Source organism: Anastrepha obliqua, chromosome 3 (genome assembly GCF_027943255.1).
Source record: "Anastrepha obliqua isolate idAnaObli1 chromosome 3, idAnaObli1_1.0, whole genome shotgun sequence".
In the NCBI taxonomy this organism is placed as follows: Eukaryota; Metazoa; Arthropoda; class Insecta; order Diptera; family Tephritidae; genus Anastrepha; species Anastrepha obliqua.
In genome coordinates this window covers 15029608-15049392 of record NC_072894.1, presented here as the reverse complement: position 1 = coordinate 15049392, position 19785 = coordinate 15029608, and the positions used below count along the sequence as shown (strand labels likewise).

General features: G+C 38.2%; 1 protein-coding gene across 1 annotated transcript in view; it reads right to left on the bottom strand.

Moving 5' to 3' along the window:
- Positions 1-3375, bottom strand: part of LOC129241223 (probable serine/threonine-protein kinase cdc7) — a 124898-nt gene extending 121523 nt beyond the window's left edge. The window contains exon 1 of the mRNA XM_054877446.1: positions 1444-3375. Within this exon, the coding sequence (XP_054733421.1) occupies positions 1444-2247 (804 nt within the window). The 5' untranslated portion in view covers positions 2248-3375. The remainder of the gene's footprint in view (positions 1-1443) is intronic.
- Positions 3376-19785: the final 16410 nt, after the last annotated feature.

Sequence of the window (19785 nt, the reverse complement as noted above, 5' to 3'; positions counted from 1 at the left end):
ACCGAGCCATGCTACCAGAAGTGAAAAGGTGCTTTCCGCTTTCCTCTTATGGTTCACCCTGTATGATAATTACTTTAAAGGCACTTGAATACAGAAGAATAATCTAGTCTTTTATGTTTGTGTACGATGTAATCAGTGGTTCCATTGACTGTTCTGAACTTCTTGGGCTGATTAGTTTTAGTGCACCCAGCAAATCACTTTGTGTTCAAACTCCATTTTATCTCCATGTACTAACAGCTAATTATCTTTCTCATGCAGTATCATCTAAGAGTATGTAGTATAATCTCAAAAGAAATAACTAAACAAATATTGATTTTCCATCTACAAGGGCTACCTTTGAATCTTCTTTGACGCGCTATATTCTTTGTTTAATTATCGTTTTAGGTGAGTTCTTATTTACATCTAAAGTTTTATCTATAATTGGCGCGTACACCCTTTTTGGGTGTTTGGCCGAGCTCCTCCTCCTATTTGTGGTGTGTGTCTTGATGTTGTTTCACAAATGGAGGGGCCTACAGTTTCAAGCCGACTTCAAATGGCAGATCATTTTTATATGAGGCGATTTTTTATGGCAGAAATACTCTCGGAGGTTTGCCATTGTCAGCCGAGGGGTGACCGCTATTAGAAACATTGTTTCTTAATTTTGTGATTCGAACCTGCGTTCTTCGAATTCCGAATGGTAGTCACGCAACAATCCTTTGGCTATGTCAGACGAATGGGTTCCAATAGAAAACTATTTTCAAAATATTTTCGAATTTCCGTGCGTAAAATTTCTTGTCGTACTGGGTTATAAGTGAACAGACGTTTATATCCACTGCAAATAAATTCAAGTCCCTGCACTAAATACGAAACGTATTTGGCCATAAGCATTTCCCCATTTATAATAATAATTGATGAATGTTTCTATTGCGTGGCTACCAGCTTTCGAGCCTCACGACCGCACACGCAACAAAATATGTAATCAAATTGATAATTCAATAATTGAATTGAATAAGTATTATCGAGAAAAAGCAATGATATCATTGGCAAAGGAAAACCAGGCCGATACATAGTCGTCGCAGGCCCTTATGTGGCCAATTCATGCCACGGACCATACGCAGACACTATGGGATAAGTGGATCACTTAGCTGTTCTCATATAACGAACAAGAGATGCTAGCGGCATACATACATATGCACATACATATGTATATTTCCTTCCATATAAACCCACTTTTCACAATTGGCGGCGAGACCTGGAGCTGTGAAATAGAAATGATTTCACCAGAAAAGGAAATTCATAACATATTTTCCTCGTTTTAAGCTCGTGCGAATGCGTTGAAAGCAGTGCAAAGTCGTAGACTATGGAGGCGAAGTAGAATGGTGTGCATATGTATGTATGTGCGAGTATACTTATGTGGTAGGCATTGAGAAGGCGCATAAAAAGCAAGAAAGTTGAACAACAAACCTGTTGCTGCTGCGAGGCATCGCGGTCTGTAGGCCAAACATTCCTTCTATTGCTGAGACTGCAACGGCAGCCAACTTTTTTGTTGTCATCATCATTGTTGTTAGTGTTGTTTGCATTGCAACTACCAATAAAATGTGGCTGATGTTGCTGTTGTTGCTGCTGTGTGCTGTGATTAATTGGCCTGTTAAATTCCCCATGAGTGGCGGCTGCTGTGGTGGCGACGCCGACAACCGCATTCCCACTTGTGTTCGCATTCTCGCCAAACGTTAAACGCCTGAATTCAAATTCAAACAAATGCTGCTGCGACCGTCTATGTTGCACGTTCAATGCGCCGGCTGACTTTGACTTAGCGACAATGGGACAGCGTGCTGGAATTGCTGGCGGTTTGACATCTTCCTCGACCACAACATCGCTGACATTGCTATCCATGTAGGCAATGTTGTTGTTTGTATTGTTGCTGTTGTGGTTGTCGGTGTTGATGGCCTCATTCTTGGTTGTAGTTATGCTTGTTGTTGTTGTTGTTGATTGCCGGCGTTGCGGCAAAGGCGGACACTCCAGTTGAATGGTGTCAATATCTAAATTGGTGGTGCTGCTGCTGCTGCTGCTGTTGTTGTTATGAAAAGCGCTAATTTTACGATATTGGCCGATATCGAAATCTAATGATTTGCACTGCATATCGTTGCCATCGACCGCGTCTGCGCCACTACCATGCATGGAGAGCGAGCGGGCAAAGGAGCTTTTGAAGAAGCGGCACGGCAGATTGAAATCGAAATCAGGCGGTGATGAGCTTGGTGTTGTCTGCATGATGAATGTGCAGACAGGCGTGTGTGTGTGTGTGAATGTGTATGCGTGGTGCGTGTGGTAGATATGTAAATTACCACGGCTACTAAGCAGTTACTGTTGTTGTATTATAGTTTAATACTTCACGGTACTATTCCTTAATCACATTCGTGTCACGTTCGCGTCACTTACGCGTTTGTATATTTGCACGTGTATGGCTGTGCTGGCCAAATAACCGTCCAACAGCTGGCTAAAGTGGCCGATGACGCGTGCGCTGACCACCACTACTCACTTAATGCATTGACACTCGATTGTTGGCGTTGTTGTTTTTACTTTGTTTTTTTTAATTTCGTAAGAAGGAAGTGATTAGTTATTAAACGCACTTTTTTGTTGCTTCCCGTTTGTTTTCCAGGCAAGAACCGTTAATAACACATACAAATATAGGGGCATGAGGGAGGGTAGGCTATTCTAACTGCACATTTACACTTCAACCAATCGACTATGGTTCACACTGACATTTACAAACTTGACGTTTTGTTTTCGATTTTTTTCTTCTCTAAAAACGGTATTTTTAAATGCATTCGCACTAATGCACTCGGGTATTATAGCTTTGTTTTTAATTTTTTCCTTAAATTAGCAAGTTTGCAAAATATTTACTTTTATTTTTGTATTTTTTTAAACAGTTTCACAATAACAATAAATTTTTATTTCTAATTTATTTGAAACAATTTTTCTTCGATTACCACATTTTTTGTCTACTCTAATTTTCCACTCTTTCGTTTACATTTCATGACTACTCACCACTTGCTTAGAAAGTATTTTTCTATTGCCAACACTTATTTTACTTTTTTTGTGTTCAAAATTTTCACTCCATAACCGAGAAATTATAACAAAACAAAATGCGAACCGAAAAATGCCCACTTGTCTGCCACTTGGACATGCGTGTCCGTATCGTTAATTTTTTTGTTTTTTTTTTTTGGCTTCAAATAATTTTTTGTTTGGCGCACTCGCGACCACACACACGTCCGTCACTAACAAACTTTAGTTAGATATTAAAATTTGAAATTCACCAGCGTAAAGCATTGCTAAACTAACCAGCAACTAAGTGAGCGTATGAACACCGCGAGCCGACTGCGAGTAGTTGTTAAATGGCGGAGCGCATGGAAGATACTGAAACAGCTGCGCGCCTGAATCAATGCTCTTCGCTGTTGCTGGCCATAAAGAGAGTGAGCAAGCAGCTGACCAGCAGAGGTTTGCCGGTAAAATACAACCAACCGTAAACAATGGAACGACGGTGAGTTGCTACCTGGTTTTGTAGAGCGTGCGATCGCAAGGTGTGTTTGGGTAAGCAAAAGGTAAGTAGAGTTGCCATACTAACTTACTGTTGAGAGGGGGTATATGCGTTTTTTGAGTATAACTAGAAGAAAACTATGCGTTTTCTTTTTGTTTACGGTTGTTTACATAAAAACTGATATTTGACGTCGTATTTGTGAGTACTTATGTATGTATGTATGTATGTATGTATGTGTGTGTTTGCATACCACAATTACTCTAAAGTAAGCATGAATTTTTGAAAAGTGACAACAACCCATTTATTTTTAGCGAAATTGTTTTATTTATTTTATTGCTTGAGTCAGCGTAGTCTATGATCTCTAATTTAAAATAGATTAGGGCAAAATGTCTTGCGAGTAACACCTCGGTAGGCAATGGCAAAATTTTCAATGTATTTTTGTCATGAAAAAGTTCTTCATAAGAAACTATCAGGTCAGTCCGTAGGTTAGGTTAGGTTTGGCAGCCGTATTGCACATAGAGACAACGATGCGACTTAGACCACGAAATGGGTCCGTTGTGAGCCGCGGGGGCTGGGCTACATTTCCCTCTCCATATTAAACCATCCTGAGCTTTTAACTCAGCGTAAAAAGTTGTTGATACCTAAAGTGTATAGATTATGTATATTCGTTAAAAAGTAGGATCTTAAATATCGGTTCCTGCTTCTGGTTAGAGCCGGGCATGTGCAAAGAAGGTGTTGAATTGAATTTCCAACTCCTTCTCATTTCTGCAGCCACGACAGAAGTCATGCGTGTAAACGCCTAATCTCCTAGCATGATTTCCTATGACACAAGGTCCTGTGCGGGCCCCTACTAAGGTCCTGATTTGAAGGCTACTCAGTTTTATAATACTCTTGGACAGGCGTAAATTTAGCCTTGGCCATGTTTGTCTAGCGATTTCACAGGTGTTAACGCCAATCCATCTTTGATTTGCAGAACTGATTAGTGCGTCCTTAATGAGAAGCTCGCAAGGTGCAATGGGTATCTCCATAAAATTACTTATGTCTGGCATACAGGTACCTTCTCTTGCAAGTTGGTCCGCCCTACAGTTCCCTGGTATATCTCTGTGGCCTGGAACCCAGCATAAGATTATGCAATATTGTTTGACCATCTCATTTGGAGATTGGCGACAACGTAAGACACTCCTTGATGTTGTTTGTAATGCATCCAGGGCTCGAAGGGCAGCTTGGCTGTCTGATAGAATGCAGATATCCGTTGATGATAATCTGTTTATCCATTTTAAGGGTTCATGAATAGCGTTTATTTCCGCTTGAAAAATACTACAGTTATCCGGTAGTTTAAAGAATTCACTAATAGAAAGCTCTTCGCAAAATAACCCTGATCCTACACGTGTGTCCATTTTAGATCCGTCCGTGTAGATCTTAACGGGTGTGTTGGGTGTTGGATCTTCTTCAAACCATTCCAGTCTAGAAGGAATTTTCATTAGGAAACTCCTTTCGAAGCAAATAATGGGAGGGTGATAATCACAGTCACTGGGTATATCCGTGTAGGAGTCTAAGAAGGTTGAATGTCCACGTGCGACAGTCCTCCATTGTGAGCTCGCTTTGAGCCTTAAATCGGAGCAGGCCGCTAAGTATTTGCAGAAGAGACCTAGTGGTGGCAGGTGTAGTATGATGTCCAAAGCCAGGGATGGCGTGGTTTTCATGACGCCACATATTGCTAATTCCGCTGATCTCTGTACCTTGTTCAATAAATTAGAATAGGTTTTTTTCTGCATAGCACACCACCAGACAACATTTCCATATAGAAAAATGGGTCTAACGACAGCAGTGTAAAACCAATGAGCAACCTTAGGTTTAATTCTGCAGGTCTTACCTAAAGCTCTCTTACAGGCATAAAAAGCTAGGTTCGCTTTCCTAACTCTTTCTAAGATGTTTGGCTTCCAAGTCAGTTTTCTATCTATGTTTAGTCCCAAGTACTTGGTTTCTTCCGAAACCACAAGAGCTTCCCCCCTGAGCATAATTGGACTTAGCTGAGGATTCTGTATTTCCTAGGTCAGTCCATAAGTTCATGCGTATTTTACCCATAATTTCACTTTTGTACGATTTTTGCATACAAAAAATTATTCGCGGAATATAACGGAACTATTTATATTTTCTTTCTGCTACTTTGGACTAAGTAGGGAATTGAGTAGTAAAGTCCTCTCTCGACGAACAAAACTAACACTCTACAAGACTCTCATCATGCCCGTCCTGACGTATGGCGCAGAAACGTGGACCATGACAACATCCGATGAAGCGACGCTTGGAGTGTTTGAGAGAAAGATTCTGCGCAAGATTTTTGGGCCTTTGACGTTGGCAACGGCGAATATCGCAGGCGATCCATCGCTGTATGAGCTTTACGACGACATAGACATAGCGCAGCGAATAAAGATCCAGCGATGGGCTCTGAAAGTATTTGATGCGGGACCAGCTGGTGGTAGTAGAGGAAGAGGAAGGCCTCCTCTGCGTTTGAAAGATCAGGTGGAAAAGGACTTGGCTTCACTTGGTGTGCGAACGCGTATACGAGGAATATTTTGTATTTTTTTTATAATAGTGATAAAAGTGCAACAACTGCTGCTGCAGAAATAAACACTGTTCACGGAGAGGATACCGTGAGTGTAAGGACTGCGCAAAAGTGGTATTCAAAATTCCGAAGTGGTAACTGCGACGTGGAGAATGCCCCGCGCGCTGGTCGTCCTGAAGTCTTTAACTCCGACGCCTTGCTCGAACTCGTGGAAGCTGAGCCAAATTTGACAGTCGATATAATAGCTCAGAGGTTAAATTCATCGCATGGAACAGTTCACAGGCACCTGGTTCAGTTGGGAAAGGTTTCAAAGCTGGGAAAATGGGTCCGCATAGACTTTCCGTCGCCAACCTTCAGCAGAGAGTGGATGTGTGTTCTCAGCTGCTGCAACGGCTTGAAAATAAAAGTTTTTTCAACTGTATCGTCACTGCTGATGAAAAATGGGTCCTTTACAATAATCCTGTTCGCTAACGCCAATGGTTAGATAAAGATGAAATACCAGAACCGACCCCTAGAGATGGTCTTCACCCCAAGAAGATTCTCCTGTCTATTTGGTGGGATATGGCCGGTATTGTTTATTATGAACTTCTGGAACCAAACCCGACGATAACTGCTGATTATTATTCCCATCAGCTATCAAACTTGAATGAGGCACTTAACAAAAATCTATCGTCTTTAGTGAATGGACGCAAAGTTTTGTTTCACCACGACAACGCAAGACCTCATACCGCAAGGCAAACATTAGGCAAGCTGAACGAGCTCGGATGGAAGCTAATGTCGCATCCACCATACTCTCCGGATATTGCACATTGTGATTATCACCTTTTCCGTGGACTTAAATCCCATATGAGTAACAAAAACTATGTAGTCCTCAAAAGAAGCTATAAAAAGGGATATCGAAGCGTATTTTAGCTCCAAGGACAAACAATTTTTTGAGCAAGGAATTAATCGTTAGTAGGGAAGACATTGTAAATAATGAAGGAAAATATATTATTGATTACTAAATACTTTAAGCATCTTTTTTATTAATTTTAAAACCAACTTTAAAAAAACGCACGAACATATGGGCTGACCTGATATTTTGGAAAAAATAAGACATATAGAAAGGATACTTTCCAGAATAGCTCATAGCATCTCAAAATCGTGGGTTTCAAATTTATTCTGTACCACTTTTTGTAATGGCAATATTTTGCATACATCTGCACCTTCCAGATTGAATTTTTACTCATCCGAAAATACCATTCAATGTCATTTTTCATGCTAAAATTTAAACTTTTTAGCAAACTAAATTGGTTTTCATAATCAGTTGAATATATTGCCTTTAAAATGTTTTGCAGTCAACTCATTGATATATTTATTTACAATTTGGAAAATATAATAACTTGCCTACTACCTACTTACAATTAACAAAGAGCAATGCGATTGATTAAGCATTTCAAAGAGTTAGAGCTTAAATTAAGTTTTTGCTATGGTAGAATCATAAACAAAACCGATTATACTCAATTAGACAATTAGGGACACACTTCTCTCAAACACACCATAATATACCTATAAGTAACGTGAGTCATTTAAAAATATTAGGAATTTTCTTTGATTGTGAATACACTTTTAAATTTCATTGGAAAGGAAAACACTTGAGGTCTTATCTATCGCCAAATATTCCTTCAGCACAAACGAGAGTTAAATCAAAAATCTTTCAAATTCATATTTACCGATGGCTCCAAAATTAGCTTCTCAACCTCTTTCGCGGTTATATCTGAGGATCTACAAGTTCTGAGAAAAGGTTTGTTGCACAATCACTGCTCGACATTTAGTAGTGAAATCTTTGCTATATATCAAGCCGCTCTAATAGCCTCCAAAAAGAAAGGTAAATTTTGCATTCGTACCGACAGTCAATCTGCCATCGATGCCGCAAGAAATTTCAACAATAACAGTGTTGTAGTAACTCATGTTCGAGATTTACTTGTCAAGCAAAAAACAAAATGAAATTGATGTGGATACCAGGTCACTGCGGAATTAAGGGGGAGCCTGGTTTATAAGGTCAAAAAAATCAATTTTTTTTTTCGTTTTAAGCGATTCCTAATATATTTCAGAATATTCACACAAAGTTACAGAGCTTAATTCTCAATATTTCCGTAGATACAAAGCCAAAGGTAGGCTAACGTTAGGTAGTTACGCTATGACCGGACAGCTATAGTACAAATTTTATCTTCTTTTCTCGACTTTTCATTTTTATGATTTCTTTGAATTGGCGTACATGAATGAAAAAAACTAATGAACCTTTTGAAATGAATCATAGCTTGTTCCCTTCAGTATTAAATTCTCTTCTATTTGAGTTAACAAAATAGATAAAAAAAAATGTTTCAAGATTTTTATACCAAGTTGAAGTAAATTTTTTTTTTATAGAAAGGCATTTTTTTTTTTTTTAAAACCTCCAAAAAATTGAAATTTTGGAATTTCTCTCAGTTTTCTTAGTTCATCTAGAATAAAAAATCATGATAATTAGAAATCCATTTGAATTTTTTGCTTTAGATAATAATTACGAGCTGTATCTTGTACGCCACTTGGAAACTCCAGCGTTGTAGCGCTCTACTAATTTCTATGTTAAACATTTTTTTCAACTTATTTTAACCAGTACACAAATTTTTTATACTTTTAAAATGTTCATTAAAAGATAGAAAAAACTTTGCAGTGCTAAATTAATTTTTTCCTTAAAAAAAAAATCGCAAAGAGATGCAATTTTTAGACCCCATAAACCAGGCTCCCCCCTTAAAGGCAATGACTTCGCTGATTATGTCGTGAAAAGTGTTCATAAGGAACCGGCTCTGTATTTTGACATTCTGGAAAAAACTGACTTAAAACGTCTAATAAAGCAGTACCTACATAACAAGGCTCTATTGAAATGGAATGAGTACTTTCATCATTACGTACCAATTAATCCCTTCAGGGTAATGCCTACCTATTCACCGGAATCTAAACATGCAGACATTTTGTTGTTCTCACGACTTCGTTTAGGTCACACGCAGATCACTCACAGTTACTTGTTAAACTGTGGAGATGCATCCTGCTGTTTTTGTGGGCCATCTAGAATATCAGTAAAGCATATCCTAGACGAATGCATCCAGTTTACCAATACCAGGCGAAGGATTTTTGGCACAGCTCTCCCTTCACAACTTATAGTTAATACAACATTATCAAATGTAAATACTATTATATATCTAACTTTCTTGTACTGCGTAACATAGCTCATTTAATTTAATATATGTACCTATACTTAGACATATTTTATTTACTTGTATTATACATATATTCCTTATTTTAAATATAAGACTAGCAAATATTGTAATTAATCCTAGTTTATTGTAAAACCAGCTGATGGCCTTGAGCTAGTGCTGTTCTTTTTTCCTGCTATTTTCTGTATATTCATGTATTTAAAATAAAACATGATTCTGATCCTGATTCTCTCAAACATTTTTGCCTTTTCTATTCACGTGAGAATTGGCTGCATTTCGCTGTCACCGCACGAACTCCTATCGCATCTCTCTCTGCAAATGCGTGCATTACACAAGCAAAACCATCACAAAATTTATTTTATTTACCGTGTAAATAGCGGCATGCTGCTGTCGCTCTCTCAGGTACTCACACAAGCATTTATGTATTAGTTTGTTCACCATTATTCTTATTCCTGAACAAAAGTATTATGATTTCGGAGGCGTTTGCAAGGGATATTAAAACTATCATATTAGTTTTAGTGTAAAAAATGGTGAGTCTATTGAACCTCGCCTCCTCAGCGTAAGGATAATTATTCTATTATCCAAAGACATTAGGTTGATTAACGCACACCTTGAACTGTAACAGGGTATAGGGTCCGTGAAATGCAAATGCTAAAAGGTTTTTTGAATGTGCTCAAGTCGAAGTATTAAGTATAACAATCATAGAAGGGCATCCAGAATATTCGATTCTGAGGCGCAGTAGAGCTGTAAATATTAATTTTATATCAGGGAGATGTTAAAATTCGAGCTAAAACGTAGGATAAAAGCAATCGTAAAGAAGAAAAATAATATGCAATATCAAGAATTTAGTTTTACACATCCCTTAAAGCTCAGATATTTCATCCAAGCTGTTTAAACAAGAATCACCAATAGTATAAGAAGCAGGGATAGGGGATCGAGATTTGGTAAAGAGATATGAAAATATTTTTTTATATTTAAGTGTAGACGATTTTGATTGCACCAGTCAATAATACATATTAAGATCTGATTGAGGTTTGAAAAAATCGGTAGCGTGTGTGATTTTGAAAGAATTTTCAAGGAAGTTTCATAAAATTCGGATATCGATATTAAGGGGGGATTCCCATTTCAAACGCCAAAAAATACGGGTTTTTTACGAATTTTTATTGGGAAAACTATCAGTTGAATCTTTTCGAAAATTTACAGCCATATTTATTATGCATTATATAAAATCTACTTCAATTTCAAATTTCTATGAAAATTCCTGGTCGCTGGCCGCGAATGAAAGGAAAAATTCAAATGGCATTTTACTCCTTATGAATATAGTTTTAGTATGAGCTATTGAAAAATTTTTTTTTCGAAAATTAATATAACTGCGATGGTTGAAAGACAAAGTTTGTTTTTTCGCACATTTTTTCCTCGGTTTTTTATTTATAAAAAAAAAGTCATACGTATATCTTATTTTCCGTAGTTTATGATAGAGACAGATATTATTTCGAGATTCGTGTCAAATTTCGACCGAATAGTTCTCGAGATATCATGGCAGCCGTATAGAAAAATGCTGTTTTGAGAAAAACGCATTCAAATATTTATGTGAAAAAAAGAGGTTGTCTGTAAAGTCGGTTTACTGACGATAGTTTAACGTGATAACGTCATAAGAAAATACTGATTGAATGGTTGCATTTTTCAAAAGAAAATTTTAATTTTATTTGTTTGATAGATATTTTGTATGGATGTAGAGAATGAGGTAACATTAACATAACATTTAACATAACATAATATACTTTAACATAACATAACATAACATAACATAACATAACATAACATAACATAACATAACATAACATAACATAACATAACATAACATAACATAACATAACATAACATAACATAACATAACATAACATAACATAACATAACATAACATAACATAACATAACATAACATAACATAACATAACATAACATAACATAACATAACATAACATAACATAACATAACATAACATAACATAACATAACATAACATAACATAACATAACATAACATAACATAACATAACATAACATAACATAACATAACATAACATAACATAACATGCTGTTCAAGCAAGGTAACGACGCATGAGCAAGATAACGACGCATTTTTTGGTGCGTGCAGAATTATTAGACGTTATCACGTCAAAAAATAATAATAACATTAAAACAACAGGTATTATAAACAAACTTGGTTTTATTTTAAATTCTTCAAGTAAATCAAATTAATAATAATCAATAAGAAGGCATATGCAAATACAAATACGTGAATTTATATATGTACATATGCGCATATACATACATATGTATATACGCTCACTTAAGTAGGAGAGAGCAAGATGTCGAACGTTGCCGTTCGTTTGCTTTGTTTGCTTTGTCGTTCGTTCCGCGCTTTCGCTTGCAGTTCATTCAAGGTAACGGCAATGAGCAAGGTAACGGCAATGAGCAAGGTAACGACAAATGAGCAAGGTAACACTAATGAGCAAGGTAACGACACATTTTTTCGTGCGTGCAGCCGGCTAAATCGAATTATAAGACGTTATCACGTTAAAAGGTTTATATTTAAGACTCACAGCATTTTCGTGTTAATCAGCTATTCCTCGAGTATATAGTACTCCCTCTTCCTCTTCAAAAAATTGATTTTGTACCATTTGCTGACCCCGACGTAAAATTCGAGCTTCTATCGTTGCATTAAGGCTCGGCTATTGATCACGCATAACTTCGTCAATTTAACGAATTTTGTCATGAAATTTTGCACAGAGTTCTTTGAAAGTATAATAAACAAGAATCGGAAAAAAAATCGATTTTTTTAAGCCGGGGAATGGGAATCCTCCCTTAATATTAATAATATCAGATATGATGACGAAACTATCCTTTTAGCGAATACTCCGTGTGGATTAGAAGCACTGGTCAACGATGTTGTGCTTGCAGTAAAAATCTAGGCTCTTGGCTCTAAAATCAACGTTAACAAAACGAAGTACAGGAGGCGAAACAGTTCGCAAGAGAAACACTTACGTTAACATCGGGTGTTACTGCTTAGCTGCTTGAGAACTATCGAAATCGATAATTAGCGCACACACATAATGAATCGTTTAATGCCCGAACAACGCTTCCAAATTGTGGAAATTTACTTTTAACAAAAAAAAAAAAAAACTGTACGCGAAGTTCAGAGAGCACTAGCGGCATCATCGGTTATGGTGAATGGCGAGTGCTGTCGAGCCGTGCTGACTGAATTTTTGTTTCCGGCGCATCTTGACAAAGAAGAAGAAGTGTGACTGTTGTAAAACCTTTAAGTCATCGGCATGAAGTAAAAACGTAGAATAACCTTAAATAGTTAGATGAGCCATTAACAAAAATAGTAAAATAGCAATGGGCGTAATGCGGTAACGCCCAAGGAGCGCCAGATGAGGCACTAAAGAAACGCGAGGAAGCATTGTTAATTAAGAATGACCGTTAGATCGTTTTGAATTTCGCGAAGATCTCTTAGCGTCAGGGTGGATTTTTCTACTAAATGCCATAAATTCAAAATAATTTCTTATCACCAATTCATTTTTTCCAAAATTGTTGCTATCTGGTTTGCTTGCTTGCCTTTTTCTCTACAGACAGACACACTCGACATTGTTCCATTGCGGTCAATGGCATTCCACGAGCCGTTATATACTTTTCATTTCTGTTAAGTGGTGCCCACACAATGAGCCCTTTTTCCCGAAAACATTGAAATTTTAATATTTTCTCACGGGTTTACATATGTACATATTTATGTATGTACCTGCTGGTTAGGTGCGTTTGGCCTTATCCATATTTTTCATGACATTAGCTATGTTCATCGGTGCAATACAGAGGCAAACATTAGCTATGCTCATCGGTACAATACAGAGCAAATAACAACAACGTGAGAAGATTTAAGTGTTGCCGTACAAAACTTTGTCCTTGCCATGAAAACAAAGTAAATATCGAAAGAATTTATAGTGCCTACAGGACTATATAAAATCAGATTGATAAAATATAACATTACTCAGATGTCAAAAAAAAAATCTCTTCTTTTCAATATTGTAAATGCAAGATAGCCGTAAGATTGATGCAGAAAATGCACAACCACTTCAGCAGCAACAGGGCTTCAAGTGCCCTCGCGATTCTTTCCTACAGCTAGAACAGGAATTAATTAATGAACCAGATTTTTTCTAAAGGTGAAATTTGTGGTTATTACTTGATTCTAAGTCGAAGCAGGAACCGATGTAGCTGTATAAAAAAAGTTGCAGCCCCACCAAAGAAATGCGAAAATGAAAAGGAGCTTCGTGGAAGAAAATGTACTGCTGACACTCTCCCAGGCCGAAATGTATGCCATCGAGATATGTGTGATTCTCGTCCTTCTCTGACATGATTTCCAAGGCTGAATCCGACCAACATTCATTAAACGCATCATTACTGGAGACAAGAGACAATCAGGCGAGTGTTTGGAGAGTTCCGAATGAACCAAAAACAAAGAACACTCCATTTTCAGTCAAAAAAGAATGCGATGCTGAAGGTTTTCATGGATTAAAACGATATTATAAAGGGTGGTTAAATTTCAAGGGCCGATGTTCAATGCGAACCACACCTAAACGTCAACGACACCGTTGGACTTCTTTCTTTTGGGTTATTTGAAAGAAAAAGTGTACATCGATAAGCCAGCAACAAAACAAGAGCTAAAGGATGAGATAAATCGGCACATTAACGGCATAGAACCTCAATTATGACTCAGCGTCATCGAAAATTTGGACCATCGGATGGAGATGTGCCGCCGAGGTCGCGGTGGCCATTTGGCCGATATTTTGCCCCATACGTAATTAACACATACCAGTATTATCATAATAAAGAGAAATTACATTAATTTCCTAATAGAATTGTATTTTATTTAAAATCAACACCGGCCCTTGAAACTTAACCACCCTTTAGATAAGGAACTATTTGCATTTGGTGGTCTGTGGAGGTGTGCCGCCGATATTGGCCGATGTTTTGTTAGATACGTAATTGAGCCATACCAATATTATCATAATAAAGAGAACTGACAATAATTTCTTTAAAAAATTGTATTTTATTCAAAATCAACACCGGCCCTTAAAACTTAACCAACCTTTACATCGAAATTTTGCCAGAAGTTCTGTTAATAAGGACTATTATTGGGCTTGAATAAATTCAACAAAAATAAAGGAGAAACAACTTGTGGATTGAGTGGACGCACCGTCGCACTCATTATCCGTAAATTTTTGACCAAGAACGAAACGACGAAATATCATCCTATAGCCATCGAATTCACCTGATTTGGCTTCCTGCGATTTTTTCTGTTTAAACGAGTCGAAGAACCACTTCGGCGTTTTAACAAGTCGCAAGAAAGTAATCGAAAAATTGAACATGGCTCTGAAGGCTATATCGAAAATAGTTACAGAAAAGTTTCGAGAGCTCTATTAAACGCTGGCATGAGTGCATTTGAGTTGCAGTTGCTGAGGAGTACTATAAAATCATTCAGAGTGCATTCAAAGAGGTTTGATGGAAATTTTCTTTACCGATGGGTCCAAGAATGAAATAGGTTCTGGAGCCGGATGATACTTAAACGAGAGTAATAAATATCACTATGCTATGGGAGGAATGGCAACAGTTTTCCAAACGGAAATTTTTGCCATTCTGATAGTAGCAGAATGGATAATTGCGACGAGATGGAGCGGGAAATAGATTGAAGTTTTTAGTGACAGTCAGGCTGCAGAACGCAAAGCAAAGCAAATTTCAAATATTGTTCAAGAATGTAAGAAGAAGCTTAAGACAGAATAAGCTCATACTTATGTGGGTTGCAGGACACTGTGGACAGGTGCCTATTAACAGGACAGGTGGGACATTCGGTTCTATGAAATATTGCGTTGTCATAAAGTTGGACATAAAGAACGCTTTCAAATCAGCAAATTGGACGCTAATTATTTCAGCACTGAGTCGTCTTGGAGTGCCTTCGTACCTGCTTAGGATTATCCGGAGCTATTTCGATGGCAGGATTCTTGAATACGACACAGACGACGGACCTCAGAAATACACAGTGACAGGCGGAGTATCGCAAGGCTCAGTTCTCGGTCCTACTTTGTGGAACTCAATGTACGATGGCATCATCAACATGGAGCTGCAGATGAATGCAACACTGGTAGGATACGCAAACGATATTGCGCTGGTTGTAACGGGGAAACAGGTCATTGATGTGGAATCACTTGCAACGATGCGGTAGCGAGGATTGAGCGCTGCCAAACTCCAGCTAGCAGCGCAAAAAACTGAAGCAGTCTTGTTGAGCAAAAAGAAGAATAGGGAGAGTTTGACGGTGAAAGTCGGAGGTTTCAACATCCAGTCCAAGCCGGCTATATCGTACTTAGGGGTTATATGCCGCTCCCATTTGGTCCCAATCACAAGAAAAGCACACACCTACGAGGGGCCAGGCAGCTTTATAGAGTGAGTGCTTTGCGAGTAGCCTGTGTATACCGGCTAGTATCTGAAGGTGCAATTTGCGTGATTGCGGGAAAAATTCCACTGGATATCCGAGCACGTGAACTAAACCGTCTCTATCCAAGGCAAGGTGCAAAACCTACAAGGGCCCAAAAGTTGGCACAGTGAATGGCGTCACTTGACGAACGGCAGCGAAGATGGTATCATTCTCTTAAAAGCCGCTGGACGCACGAACTTATCCCTAACCTTAATACGTGGTTACGGCGAAGACACGGAGAAGTGGATTACTTCCTCTCCCAGATGCTGAGTGGACATGGGTGCTTTCAGTATTATCTGCATAGGTTTGGTCTCTCCACTTCGCCACTCTACCCTGCTTGCCCAAAGAATGTTGAAGGCGCACGACACGTACTCTTCTACTGTCCAAAATTCGAAAAAGAACGTGAGGAGCTAACCACTATCATTGGAAGACAGCCAAGTGAGACTAATTTAACTGGCAGTATGTGCATTTCAAAACATTGCTGGCATGCTGCATGCAAGTTTTCCAAGCAAGTATTGCGTACGCTACACAAGCAGCACGAAGAAAGGCGAACAATAGAGCTGCTTCAGTAGCGGCAGCTAGAGCAAAACAATATTAACGCCCTGTGCCGCGTCTGATCACACCGAACTTCCCGACAAGTGCTAAAGCTAACATGAAACAATGTTCCAGAGGAGGTCGACTCAGACATACCGAGAACAATTATGGACGCTTGAGTTAATGACTCACGACCTATCATACGCAGGCAAGACGGTAATGCACACTTTTGAAGTTTCATTTACTTCTTAATGGAGTAATGGAGACTATCACCGACCTATAACCTCCATACGTCATAGGTAGAGAGCCTGGACGCAGGTTTCTTTTGTGGTTATTATCCACAATCACGGCTCCACCCTCGATGTAGTGCAAACGCGGTCCTGGGGTGGAAGTCAGCCGAAGAGGGGAGGTCTGTTTTAGTGGGAGCGTGCCCCACATATCATTGGCGCGACGGCATCAATTGAATGTTTCTGACATTTTTATCCTCCTTCCCCTCAAAAAAAAAACTTTGGATCAGCGGCTTCCACACGGGAACTAGAGTCAATAATCGGAATCAGTTCAGCAGGAATAAAGAAGTCGATCAGCGCTTATTTATGCAATTTACATAAAGAGCGATGGTCCGGTTTAAAACGTTGAAGAGCTGTAAAGTGTTTTGTGACAAGCCCGAACAGAAAACTGTCGGACTTCCTTTTAAAATTTGGAAGAAAAGTCGTTCGGTTGATGGTCGGTATTATTACACGACATAATCCATGGGGTCAACATATGACCACCATTTTAATCAGTGATGACCCGATTTGCCTGTCATGCTTAGAGGAGGCGGATAGCACTGAGCACTTTCTCTGTGAGTGCCCTGCCTTTGCTTGAGCTAGTCTACGGGTTTTTGGTTCCGATGTCATGAGAATGAGTAATATTCGTTCTCTCAAACTGGAGGATATTTTCAGATTTATCAAAGAATCTGAAAAATTCTCACAGGTCTAACTGCCTCTATGCCTCTATTCTATTCTATATTTTTGCTTCTGTTACTTCTCTCCCTACCTCCTTGACTATCTACCCTCTCTTTCACTTTCACGTGCTTTAAATACAATGCACTTTTTAGCCTGAGTGTTTTAGGAGCTCGGTGCTTCTTGGCTCGACTTTTGAATTTTCAATTTCACTTTACAAGCGAATAAACTTGCATTTTGAATTTTCTGAATATATTCCGGCAACTTTTCGAACAAGGCGGTAATAGCCTCAAACCTTCAAAGTCCGATGAAAGGATAACTCGACGTGACCGAAGAAGACTGAAGGTATACTCATAATCTGGAGACGTAAGCACACCTGATTTGCTTAAAATGTTTTGGATTTTTTTTAGCTGTTGTGCCGTGCAATTTAACATTTTTTTGTTGAAAAAAAAAATTATAAATGATATTTTTAATATCTATCCTACATTTTATTGACAACTCTGGAATAGTTTGATAGCATCTTCCCAAAAAAAAAACAACGAACGGCGGCTGTGGTGATAGCAAGTGGAAATTAAATTCCTTTCATTTTACAGTCGGGTTAAGAAAATTTCTTTTCGATTTCGATTGCCCGAAAAATTTTCTAAACTGCCTACTTTTTACTATTACTTTTTTCGGCACCGCAGTGTGTTGAGAAATCACTTTCCTTGTCATGTCGAGCCGCATCTCTTTATCTGCGTGAATGACAATCACCAAGGCGATTCTATAAATTCTGTTCTGTAATGGCACAAAAGCAACACAAAACATTTACATGTATTTTGTTTTTGCAATTTGGTACTTTGAACAACAAAATTTTAGTGAAAATTTAAGCAAACAAACAAAGCAGCAACAAAGAAGTCGGCCGCTTTGACATTCAAAATACCAAATCACACAAACAAAAGCAAATCAGCTGTTCTACCGATACCGCCTGTATGGATTCACATTAGCAAAAACTATTGAATTCGTACCAAACTATGTAAGTATATGAGTTATGCAGAAAATTCAGTCTTATTTACTCTGAGATCTTTCAGGTGCTTTAATACGAACTTAAAATCAAATTCTTGCAATTTAAATGGCGTTCTTAATGCCTATGCGATGTTCGAGAAAGTGAGCTGAGCAAAGCAATGCATGCAGCCTACCTGTCTAGCAAAATGTCCTTTGCCTTTCAATAAAATCGGTTAGCCAAAAATTTGCCTTTTATTCTATTATTCTTTTCTTTTATGTATTTGCCTACAGGTAGTACAGGCATTCATGCAGATGTGCTTATATATGTATGTAAGTACATACAGTGTGCCACTTAAGTCACCGTACTCTTGTTATATTTGCACATATCACCCTGTGACTTGGCCAAATTTTTGTTAAATTTAAAAAAACTTTGATGTAGGCTAATAAAACCATATATTTTCTTCTAAGCTACGAAAGAAAAACAATTACTTTTAATTTTAGTCTTATAAAGGGTGAGTTTTTAAGAGCTATAGGAAAGTTTTTCAAAAAAAAAAAACACACGTAAAATTCAGAAAAATGCATGAAATTTTTATTTAAACCGTTGGTACAGTCCATATAATTTAATGTTTGAAGATTATTTCATGCAAATGTTGACCGCGACTGCGCTTCAAATGGTCCATCCGCTTAGTCCAATTTTGCCACACTCTTTCCAATATTTCGGCCGGTATCTCACATATAAATGCTTTAATGTTGTCGTCCAATGCGTTAATTGAAGCAGGCTTGTCTGATTAGACATGAGCTTTAACATAGCCCCACAAAAAATAATCTAAAGGCGTTGTATCACACGATCTGGGTGGCCAATTGACAGGCCCCGAACGTGAAATAAAATGTTCACCAAACTCGCCTCTCAACAAGTCCATTGTTACGCGTGAAACCACACGTCTTGCCGAAACCACATGTCATGCAAGTCAAGCTCTTGCATTTTGGACAAAAAAATTAGTTGGATATCATTTCACGGTAGCGCTCACCAATCACAGTTACGTTACGATTCGCAGCATCTTTGAAGAAGTACGGTCCAATGATACCTCCAGCCCATAAACCGCACCAAGCTGTGACCTTTTTTGGTTACTGGATACATCGGTAGCTCTTGCAATTCTTCTGGCTGATCCTCACTCCAAACTCGACAATTCGCTTATTTACGTACCCATTGATCCAAAAATGAGCTGAACACAATTTTTCGATAAAAAAGTGGATCTTCGGCCAACTTTCCAAGAGCCAATTCACCAAAACTTCTGCGTTGCGGTAGGTCGTTCGGGTTCAGTTCTTGCATCAGCTGTATTTTGAAAGGCTTCACACCTAAATCCTTTCGCAAAATTTTTATTTCGAATAGCCACTTCAGTGGGTCGATTAAACTGACCATAAAATGGAAGAAGCGCGCGATAAGCTTACTTAACAGAACACGAATTTTTATAATAAAATTCAATAATTTGCAAGCG